General features: G+C 35.1%; 2 protein-coding genes across 2 annotated transcripts in view; one reads left to right on the forward strand and one right to left on the reverse strand.

Moving 5' to 3' along the window:
• LOC310724036 (craniofacial development protein 2-like) overlaps positions 1-11,809 on the reverse strand; it is a 384,292-nt gene that overhangs the window by 23,388 nt on the left and 349,095 nt on the right. The window lies entirely within an intron of this gene.
• On the forward strand, positions 4,351-11,466 carry LOC310724013 (high-affinity choline transporter 1). Its single transcript, XM_083537752.1, has 8 exons — positions 4,351-4,557; positions 5,062-5,175; positions 5,640-5,795; positions 6,412-6,560; positions 8,797-8,940; positions 9,377-9,530; positions 9,968-10,185; positions 10,678-11,466. Exons 1-8 carry the CDS (start codon positions 4,377-4,379, stop codon positions 11,326-11,328), a joined length of 1,767 nt encoding a protein of 588 aa, XP_083393878.1. The 5' UTR covers positions 4,351-4,376; the 3' UTR covers positions 11,329-11,466.

An 11,809-nucleotide genomic window follows, 5' to 3' on the forward strand; every position in this document is an offset into this window, starting at 1 on the left:
GGGAGAAGCCAAAAGAAGAAGAAGAAGAAGAAGAAGAAGTAGACTTTTGAGGATTTCTCATGAATTCTTCTCCTTGAATGGGACTTGTGGTAATGCATGTCAAATATTCACTTTAAAAAATGTCCTATAAATTAATTAGTTGCCAGTAATTTACTGTTAATTTTACAGTTCCTCATACAGATCTACTTTACAGCATTATCCTGTAAAAATACCACTAAATAAAAGCTCCAACATATTTTATTTGCAAAAACCGACTGCACCAAAATTAAACAACTAACGTTTGTTTATAAGCTAATATTTATTATGTTTAAGTAATGTGAGCATATTATTACTGAGACCGTATTTTGCTTTCAGTAAGTCCACGTAGAAAAACTTTCTGAATTCATTCATTCAAGTCAACTCTTTTGCATATAACAGCAGCATACATTCATTAAAGCATGTTTGAGTTGCCAGTATTCTATTTTTTTTTTTACAGTTTGCTTCTGTAAATGACATTTACAGTATATTACTAAAATTCATTTCACAGTGTGTTTTTCATCTCAGTTTTAAAAGAGCACTTATGTGTCCACACAACAGAGTGTTGAAGTAACACTGAAGCAGCGATAAAGTTATTGAGATAAAGTGACTAATTAAATGAGGATTGAGCGTTAATGATGAACAGCTGTGAACAACCAAAATCACTGAAGGAAAGAAAAACAAAAACAAAGAAATACAACTTACAGCTGAAGTTAAATATGAAATCAACTGAAGGATTATTTAAAAACCCAAAAACAGCATTACCAGCTGCACATATTACTAAGCAGTGTGACTTTATTTCTGTTCATATGCGTACAAACGCTCTAATTGAGATTTTAGGTATCTAGGTGTACTTGTCACCATAATGGAGATCAGTGTTTGCTGAAGTTGGGCAGTAACAAACAAACAATCAAAAATGTTAAAAATTTATTTTTGTTGTTATTTTGGTTGGTTTTGGTTTTGTGTATTAATTGCATTTTTTCTAGTAAGAAATGCCAAAAGAAGCTAAAGGTGACATTATGCTGGCTATGTTTTTGTAATGTTTATAGCCTTATTAAAAAATCTATTTAACAGATCTCACTCAATTTTTTAAATATTTATTATAAGTGTGACATGTTACTAATACAATTGTAGTTAACTGGATTAACTTTAGGGTAAAGGGGGGGGGGGGGGAACAACCCTAAACCACCACCAAAATAAAAGCAAATATATAAGTGTAATTTATTCATGCGTAAATGCATGCTGGGAGTTTTGTACTACACTATACACTATATGCATTGCAGCATGAACTTTGTTTGTTGTTGTTGTTGTTGTTGTTGTTATAATCACCATTCTTCAGTTTTATGTGCTGATTTACATTGAGGAAAATAAGTATTTGAACACCCTGCTATTTTGCAAGTTCTCCCACTTAGAAATCATGGAGGGGTCTGAAATTGTCATCGTAGGTGCATGTCCACTGTGAGAGACATAATCTAAAAAAAAAAATCCAGAAATCACAATGTAATTTTTTTATATTTATTTGTACGATACAGCTGCAAATAAAAATTTTAGAACACGTGAGAAAGTCAATGTTAATATTTGGTACAGTAGCCTTTGTTTGCAATTACAGAGGTCAAACGTTTCCTGTAGTTTTTCACCAGGTTTGCCCACACTGCAGGAGGGATTTTAGCCTACTCCTAAAAATAAGTTTTTTTCACTCCTAAGACGTGCCTGGACATGTGCTGGTTTAAGCAGGGGAACCTTCCGTGCCATGCATGATTTCAAACCATGACGTCTTAGTGTATTACCAACAGTAACCTTGGAAACGGTGGTCCCAGCTCTTTTCAGGTCATTGACCAGCTCCCCCCGTGTAGTTCTGGGCTGATTTCTCACCTTCCTTAGGATCATTGAGACCCCACGAGGTGAGATTTTGCATGGAGCCCCAGTCCGAGGGAGATTGACAGTCATGTTTAGCTTCTTCCATTTTCTAATGATTGCTTCAACAGTGGACCTTTTTTCACCAAGCTGCTTGGCAATTTCCCCGTAGCCCTTTCCAGCCTTGTGGAGGTGTACAATTTTGTCTCTAGTGTCTTTGGACAGCTCTTTGGTCTTGGCCATGTTAGTAGTTGGATTCTTACTGATTGTATGGGGTGGACAGGTGTCTTTATGCAGCTAACGACCTCAAACAGGTGCATGTAATTTAGGATAATAAATGTAGTGGAGGTGGACATTTTAAAGGCAGACTAACAGGTCTTTGAGGGTCAGAATTCTAGCTGATAGACAGGTGTTCAAATACTTATTTGCAGCTGTATCATACAAATAAATAGTTTAAAAATCATACATTGTGATTTCTGGATTTTTTTTTTAGATTATGTCTCTCACAGTGGACATGCACCTACAATGACAATTTCAGACCCCTCCATGATTTCTAAGTGGGAGAACTTGCAAAATAGCAGGGTGTTCAAATACTTATTTTCCTCACTGTATGTGCTGAAGGTGTTGTGCATAAATTGTTTTGAAATCCTACTTAATCACTTTTCAGCATATTTTAAATATTGTTTAAAGAATACAAACCAATCCTTAAAATCAAAGTTTAGATTTTGTTTGAAACAGTGAATAATGTATAAATCTCTACACATATGCTCAATATACATGTGCTCAGTAACTAACCATAAAACACTTAATTACAATTTCGTTTGACTTTTTGTGTCATAACAAATATCCTTTACAAACACGGTTACAACAGGCAGATGTTAAAAAGTCAAGAGAAATGAGACAAATATAAAACTTAGTTAAGTCTCAAAAAATGTCTAGATATTTGACAGAAATAAAGACAAACTGTAATAAGCTGGTAATGCTGTTTTTAGAGTTGTTAAATAATCCTTCATTTTTGATTGATTTGCACTCTTTGATTGGAGGCCACTCTGTGCAGCTGGGGATGTTTCACATCTACGGCCTGGGGGTCCATAAAATTATGGAGAACAAAAGAGCTTTGTGGAGGAATTTGGACTGTAGTTAATGTCAACAGTCTGCTACACTGGCTCAGAACTACAGGGTGCATTTAATCACCATCACTGCACCTCAACATCGTTTGGCTGTAATAAATGGACATTCGGTACAACCCAGATGAGGACGGGTTCCCAATTGAGTCTGGTTCCTCTCTTCCTTATGCCATCTTTTTCTTGCCAGTTTTTTCTTGCCATCCTCACCACCTGCTTGCTCATTAGGGACAAACTTATAAAGAACAATCTTATTCATTCTTTCTTACAACATTATCTGTGTAAAGCTGCTTTGAGAAAATATCCTTTGTTAAAAGTGCTATACTAATAAAAAGTAATTAAATTAAATAGTTTTGTTTCTTGTTCTTTCCTGCAGTGATTTTGTTTGTTTACAGCAGGTGTTCATCAGTGTCTATTCTTTCTCATTTGTTTTTGTTCACTCTGTAAAGTGGACGATACTAGTAAACTAATGTATGGAATGGTGAATAAGGGTGTAGGGTGTGATTTTAGACATTTTTAAGCGCATTAAAATGTCTATTACAGTTTATTCCGGACCGTAGTAACATCCACATGCATCTAGTCAAGTCAAGTCAAGTCAAGTCAAGTCAAGTCAAGTCAAGTTTATTTCTATAGCGCTTTTCACAACATTGTCTCAAAGCAGCTTTACAGAATTTAACAGTTAAGGTGAATGATGTGTATTTATCCCTGATGAGCAGCCATGGTGACTGTGACAAGGAAAAACTCCCTTAGATGTTATGAGGAAGAAACCTTGAGAGGAACCAGACTCAAAAGGGGAACCTCATCCTCATATGGGTGACATCAAGAGTGTGATTATAAATCTTTCAACAATACAGAACACCGGAGAGTGAGAACTTACATGAGCACTGGAGTGTAAGATTGTGAGTAATGTTCTTTCTACAGTCTTATACAGTCATTTGTGGTTATTAAACTATAAGATTCATCTCCTCCTTAATAAGAAGACGCTTGGCTTGGGTGTTGTCAGTTTTGTGTAATCTTCTCTGTTAACATTTATTAAAAAAAATATTTGTGTCTAAAGACAAGGGCCGACATATTGATGTTGTAAACATGTATAATTGATTTCTGTTTTATTTTTGCTTTGGTTTTTAACATATTATTATAATGAAAATGTATGACGTGCGTTTTGTGGAAACGTTATAATAGGATTTTTAGAAAAGTAGAAAATATAAAATATTTTTATATTTTTATTGTGCGATTTTGCGATGATGAGCTTTTTGAAGCATTTGAACCCGTCAGCTCTTCAAACCGACTTGGTAGCTGTGAAGACGCTCTGCTTTTCGCCTGATCTTCACTGTGCGCTATTTACCTGCAGCTCCTTCATGAGGCGCGTCTGAGCAGCTGAAGATGTCCATCCATGTGGAAGGACTGGTGGCGATCGCGCTGTTTTATCTGCTCATCTTATTTGTTGGAATTTGGGCGGCTTGGAAAAACAAAAACTCTGGTGTTGGAGATGCAGACAAGAGTGAAACTATAATGGTGGGAGGACGAGACATTGGGCTGTTTGTCGGTGGATTTACTATGACTGGTAAGTTTAATGACTTTAAATGAGGTTTGGGTAAAAATCTACTGCAGCTTTTGCAACTGATGTATCATCTGACTTCATATTGCTTTGTTACGAGACTAAATTGCAGTGACATATTATAGTTGTGTATTTTTGGTGAGAAGGGACATAAACCGTTGACCCTGAACTTGTGTAAAAATCAAAAATCAAAATGAAAGCGCTTAAAATTTTTTTAAAGGCAACCCCATGTCTGTATGCGTCTACTTTGAGAAAACCTTGAATGATTGATTTCTAAAGATAAATGCATGCGAATCATTCAGGCACCATTCCCTAATGTTTTAGTGAAAGTTAATGTCGTTTTAATGTAAACAATATTACAATATATTTATTGTCCTACTTATATTAAGTTCATTCTTTTACTAGAATAACCCTTATCTCCCTCCCCCACCACACACACCTTTTTGTATGTGAGAAATCAAAATCGAAGGCAACAAGAAAGTGTTGTGATCTGTTTTATTTATTTTCTAGCCACATGGGTTGGTGGTGGATATATCAATGGAACATCAGAATATGTGTATTTGCCTGGCTATGGATTGGCATGGGCACAGGCACCCTTTGGTTATGCTCTTAGCTTGGTAGTAGGTAGGTCACAAACACATTACATTCCTAATGAAATTTTTTTTGTAAATGCTGGAGTTGATGTAAAGCCATAAATGTTGTGGTTGTGTGGTTGCCAGCTTCTCCTCTGGAACGGCATTAATTCAGGTGAAATCGCTGCTGCCTGGGTTCCACACTTCAGATACACTTCCTTGAAATAACTCAGCTGTCTAATATTGATTTTTCTAGGCCAATACTCTGCAACAGATTTATGTTTTCATTGCTGAGTCAAACATTTTGTTAATAGCCCTATTACTAAAAAATTAAGAGAAAAATCACATAAGGAATTTAGGCAGCACCAATCAGCATGCACTTTTGGTAATATCCAATTTGGATGTTCTCCATTTATGGGTAAACACTTTGTGAACATATATGCAAGTCACGCTAAATGTTGAATATATAAGTTTTAGCATTGTTTGTGTTTCACACACTCCTATCTTTTGTTTTAGGTGGTTTGTTCTTTGCCAAGCCGATGAGGTCTAGAGGATATGTGACCATGCTTGATCCCTTTCAGCAGCTTTATGGGAAGAGAATGGGTGGCCTTCTCTTTATTCCAGCCCTGATGGGGGAAATATTTTGGTCAGCAGCCATTTTGTCAGCACTAGGTATGTAAATGTTGCACTGGATTACATAAGAACTGTGAATGCTAATGCATATCCTTACCTGGAAGCCAGAAGGAAAAAGCGTCTGATTTGTCTAAAATGAATATTCACAATACATTTAATGGGCATAATTCAGTTAAAACATACTTTGTCAACTTTATACAGATAAACAAAGCCAAAGATAAACTTATGTGTCTTTATAATATATGCAGTATATCTCCTGGGCACCAGTAAAGCTCAGGTTTCACATGGTTTGCCCATGACTGCCTTCATCAGGTTTCTTTTCCATTTTCTGTCAATCTCTGATAAACTTAATTCAGAAAGTCACATAAGTAAAATAGAGGTACTGTACAAAAAGAACAAACATGAAAATAGCAAATAGCCATTCCATTTACATCTCATCTGAAATTGGGGCCTACATGAGAATCTAACAGACAAAGGGGCCCAGACCCCAAAAAAACAAAGACTGGGTAGACTGTAATTCCTGAGAATTGAAACTTATTTATTAAACAAACATATTTATACACAGAAGAATTGGGAATAACTGATGGTGTGAGTATTATATGGAGTTTACACTTATTTGTAAGTAACATAATTCAAACTTTTCATTCCTCAACAGGCGCCACACTAAGTGTCATAGTGGATATCAACATCAATATGTCTGTTATTATATCAGCACTGATTGCCATCTTCTACACGCTGGTGGGTGGGTTATACTCAGTGGCTTACACAGATGTGGTTCAACTTTTCTGCATTTTTGTAGGCTTGGTGAGTAAATCTATTCTGCATGCATATAAAGTCTCATATAAAGCATATAAAGTTAATTCTCAAAAAATGTGGAATATACTGTATGTCCTATGAGTTTATTATTGTATAATATTTCTAGTATTATTCAGATTAGATTTGATCACAGTTAATGTTGTGCAAAATAATACAATTGATTTTTATAATAGCCAAACAAAAAATGGAGTTTTTCCTTGCCATAGTCGCCACCGGCTCGCTCATCAGGGACAAACTCACTTATAAAGAACATACTCAATTTTAATCACCACATTATCTGTGTAAAGCTGCTTTGAGACAATGTTCATTGTTAAAAGCGCTATACAAATGAAAATTTATTGAATTGAATTGAATTCATGGAGAGGTTTCCCATGTGATCTACGATGCCCGTGGTGTTCCTGATTGGGTAAAAAGCCCAACGAGCCCAGACAAAGACATTCTGTGTACCTTACATACTCACATTGAAAGGTCCAGTGTGAAGCCAATCTTAACACTTACAATGGCCACTTTAAATAATTTATGATTTAGTGCCTTACACCATAACATAGGATGTTCTTCATGGGAACAGCGTTTATGTCTTACCATCGTCATCACATGGCAACATACAACAAATTCCAACAAATCAGTATACTGTAACAATCAATCCTAAAACACAGCAATGTTCAACACTTGTAAACAAATTTCTAATCCTTTTAAAAATATTTGTTTAGCAGTTATTTGTTGTGGAATTACAACTATGCACATATTGTTATAAAATTTAGACCTAGAGCAGGTTTCAGGTTAAGCTAAACAAAACAGTCTGAGTTTGATCTTCACCCTGGAGGTGGTCCTGGATGGTGAAAAGATCTTTTCGTCATCTTCTCCATTCCATTTAGACACACAGACATCAAGAATCAGCACATGAAACTTAAGAATGGTGATTATTAACAAAATTTCATGCTGAAATTTATACTGGATACCAGAATAGTACAAAACTACCAACATGCATTGCAGCATGAACCAATGAACCACTATTTTCTTCATCTGCTTTTATTTTGATGTTATTTGATTTGTGACTTTTTGCTAGACTGTTTTTTACTACTCATGGTAATTATGTTGATCTGTTTTGTTTTGTTTTTCTCTAAATTAATTTTAATATGTCAAATTTCAAGAGCAACACTAAAGCAAACAGCGATCTCCATTATGGTGACTTCAAATAAACGTTCACATATACACCTTAAATCTCAATTAAAGCTTGTAATAAGTAAAGCTGGTAATGCTGTTTGCTGCTGAAATCTTGAGAGATTTAATGTGTTGTATTTTCAGTTGATTTTATCTTTGTCTTTGGCTGAAGATTGTGTTTCTCTGCTCTTGTTTTTCTTCCCTTCAGTGATCCTACTTGTGCACAGGTGTCCAAGTTCAAGCCTCCTTTAATTAGTCACTTCATCATCTCAATAACTATCAGTGCTCTTTTAAAACTAAATGTATTTTAACAGTAATATACTGTAGGTTTAATTCATGGAAGCACACAGTAAAAAAAAACTGTAGATTAACAGCAACCCTGCTACCAGTATTTAAAAGTTAAAAAAATTTAAATACAGTCAAGATTCTGTAAAACCTAACAGTCAAGATTTCTGTTGTGGGTTTTGTGGATTGCCATTTTGTAGAAGAGTAGAGCCTCTTTAAGTAAAGGACGTACAGAGAAATATTGGTGTTATGCTGCATGTTGCTTTATGTAAAGGCAGTAACCGTGTAGGATTGATGCAGTGAGACTCTCTTCACTAATTTCAATTGCACAGGAATGTGTACTGTTATTATCTACAAGAGATTTAACTTGAATTTATACTTTTAATAATTCTGTAAGTTTTTGTCATTGACTCAAATAAAATACATTGAGTAGTGATATGCTCACATTATTTAAATATTAGAAATATTAGTTTATAATTAAATGGCCATTGGCCAATTTAAGTGCAGTCAGTTTCTGCAAACTAAATGAGTTGTTAAACTGACAGTATATTCCCATAAATGTTTAGGACAAATTTTTACAATGCAAAGTACCATTTTAACCGTATTTTTATGGTAGATTTCTGGCAACCACAGCTGCTATTTTTTACAGTAAATCTTACAGATTTTTTTTTTACAGCAATGTGATTAAAGGACAATATTTTTTGCTTATATTATTTGTTCTGTTTACATGTGCAAGTGATATTCTTTTCTTCTCTGATAAGTTTAACTTGTCTTGCAGTGGATCAGTGTACCTTTTGCTTTAGCTAACCCTGCAGTCTCAGATATCAGTGTGACAGCAGTGAAAAAAGTATTTCAGATGCCATGGCTGGGCAAAATTCATTCTTCAGATGGTTGGATGTGGGCAGATAACTTTTGCCTTCTGGTAAGTAAAAGTATGGAATATATTCAGTGAAAGTGATTAAGTGGAGTTTCTGTTGACTTTTTCAGTAGTATTTCAGTAGGTTTTATTCTACTTATACCACAGCAACTGTCTATAGTTACACTTATCATTCATAAGACAAGTAAGTTTCTGTTTTCTCTTTCTTACACAACTACAACAAAACTTTGGTGATTTACTTTTAAATTTTTAAAGAGGACAAAATTAACTTTTTTATTATTTATTACTTTTTAAATTAATTAATTGACATTTAATTTAAAATTGGCCTAATATTTTGTTGATATAATGATTTTCTTTATAGTTTTGTTTAAAATAGGATTTTTTTCTGTCTATGTGTCTTTACAGCCTGTGCATGTTTGTCCTGCTCTTTGTACAGCTATACCTGTTTTGGTATTTACTCTGATTGTTTTGTGTTTTATAGATATTGGGGGGGATTCCCTGGCAGGTCTATTTTCAGCGGGTTCTTTCTGCTTCTTCAGCTTCTTACGCCCAAGTCCTCTCATTCTTGGCTGCATTTGGATGCCTCATTATGGCGCTCCCCTCCATTTTAATCGGGGCCATAGGGGCATCTACAGGTAGGGCAAATTAAACGGATCTTATCAATAATAATAAATATATGGCCAAACCTTGGCCAACTATACCTTCATGTAGCTTAATTTGCATAATCTGTATTCTTCTTAATCTATGGTAACAATTGGAAGTAAAAAAAAAAAATACACTGCATTGGTAGGCAGTGAACAAAGAGGGAAATTAAAACCATTGTACAATGGATCTAAAGATAATCTAAAGCTTAATCAGATCCACTTACTGCTTTGCTGCAACAGATTTATATAATCAGGTTTACTATAGATTTGCAAGCAAATACCCTTACAGCAATGTTCCATGTATTATTTTGGTATTGCGAATGTGTAAAAATGTGTTTTTGTGTGTTTTAACTGTATTTACACCTTAGTAAATATGTTTAACAATGTAAACATTTTAAACAGCATGATCACTTATGGTCTTTTTTCAGACTGGAACCAGACATCGTATGGCTCTGTACCACCGACAGAGAGAGATGAATCAGACATGATTCTACCTATCGTGCTTCAACATCTTTGTCCATCTTTTATCTCATTTTTCGGCTTGGGTGCAGTTTCAGCTGCTGTGATGTCATCAGCAGATTCATCCATTTTATCAGCAAGTTCAATGTTTGCACGCAACATCTATCAGCTTGCCTTCCGTCAGTCGGTAAAGAACTGATCACTGACCAGAAAACACACACACACACACACACACACACACACACACACACACACACACACACACACACACACACACACGTTTTCCTTTCACATGATCTCTGCTTAGTATTTTTTCATGATTTTATTACATTTTATTTTATTACAGCAATACTACTCATGACTTATTAATTAGTTTGTGTTTTTTAATTAGAATTTATTTGAGGCAATATATCAATGTTATGACAGTATAATCCAGTCTTATTCAGAAATAACGTAAAATCTTTTGCTCATTAGATGTCTTTCATATTAAATGGTTTGACTTAAACATATACGTGAGATTTGTGCTAATTTCCAGTCTTCTAAAGTACTTTTATTGAAAGATTTTGTCAATATTTTGTCAATTCAGTATCCAGCAGACACTGCACACTTCTTTTCAGCTGGAGTTGGGTTTCTGTTCTAAACTATTTGCTAAAATAAATAATTTTTTATTTCTGTCTAGGCATCTGATCGAGAAATTGTGTGGGTTATGCGACTCACAATCTTCGTGTTTGGTGCTGTAGCCACGGCCATGGCTCTCTTGACTGGAACTGTTTATGGATTGTGGTATCTTAGCTCGGATCTTGTCTATGTTATTATCTTTCCTCAGTTGATTAGTGTGTTATTCATTAAGGGAACCAATACATATGGCTCAGTAGCTGGCTACATCTTCGGCGTGCTTCTGAGAATCGGTGGTGGGGAACCCTACCTCAAGCTTCCACCTTTCATCTACTACCCAGGCTGGAATGAAGAAGAGAAGGTGCACCATCTGACCAAAAAGGTGGAGCATGTTGTGGTTCAGAAGTTCCCTTTCAAGACTGTAGCCATGCTAGCCTCACTTTTGGGCAATGCCATCTTCTCATACACAGCCAAGTATCTATTTGAGAGCGGCAAACTCTCTCCCAAATATGACTTTATGAATGCGGTGGTTGCCAAGCACAGCAAGGAAATCATGGACAAGGCAATTCTTGTAAGCAGTGACAACATCATCCTGTCAGAAATGGCTCCAGTTAATCCAAGGACAGCATCTTCCTTTCCAGTTACATTCGTGAACATGGAGGTGCTTATTGATGAAAAAGAAATCACTGCAGAACTAAATAATGAATGTGAATAAGGAGTTTCTGTGAGTGATGGGTGATTGAGTGCAAATCTGTGAAGAAAACTAAAACCTCATGCTGGTTTAATTTTATTGTGGTTTATTTAGATTTGTCATGAGTGTCGCAATACACATTTCACGAGCTATTTCATTTCACTGAAGTAGATTTTCTCGAATGTCTTATAAATAATAAATAAAAATTCCACTAGTATTGATACATTATTGTTTTTAGTGACAGCAGCTTGTAAAATCTGACATGTGTGGGGCCATGTATTATGCCATTAGTTTTGATCTGCATCTTAAAAAAAATAGTGATGAATGAAATATATTTTATTTGAGCTGCTAATATAGTGTTTTATGGGTTCTCTCTGTAATCTAGAACTAGTGCAAATATTGTCAAGGCAGTATTACTGTGATGAAAGCAACATTTCTTAAAACATTCTCAGTGATGTCATAATGTAAACTAGTTGGAATACATAAAACTGTACTGTTGATTCAA

Source organism: Silurus aristotelis (assembly GCF_946808225.1).
Source record: "Silurus aristotelis genome assembly, chromosome: 3".
Taxonomy (NCBI): Eukaryota; Metazoa; Chordata; class Actinopteri; order Siluriformes; family Siluridae; genus Silurus; species Silurus aristotelis.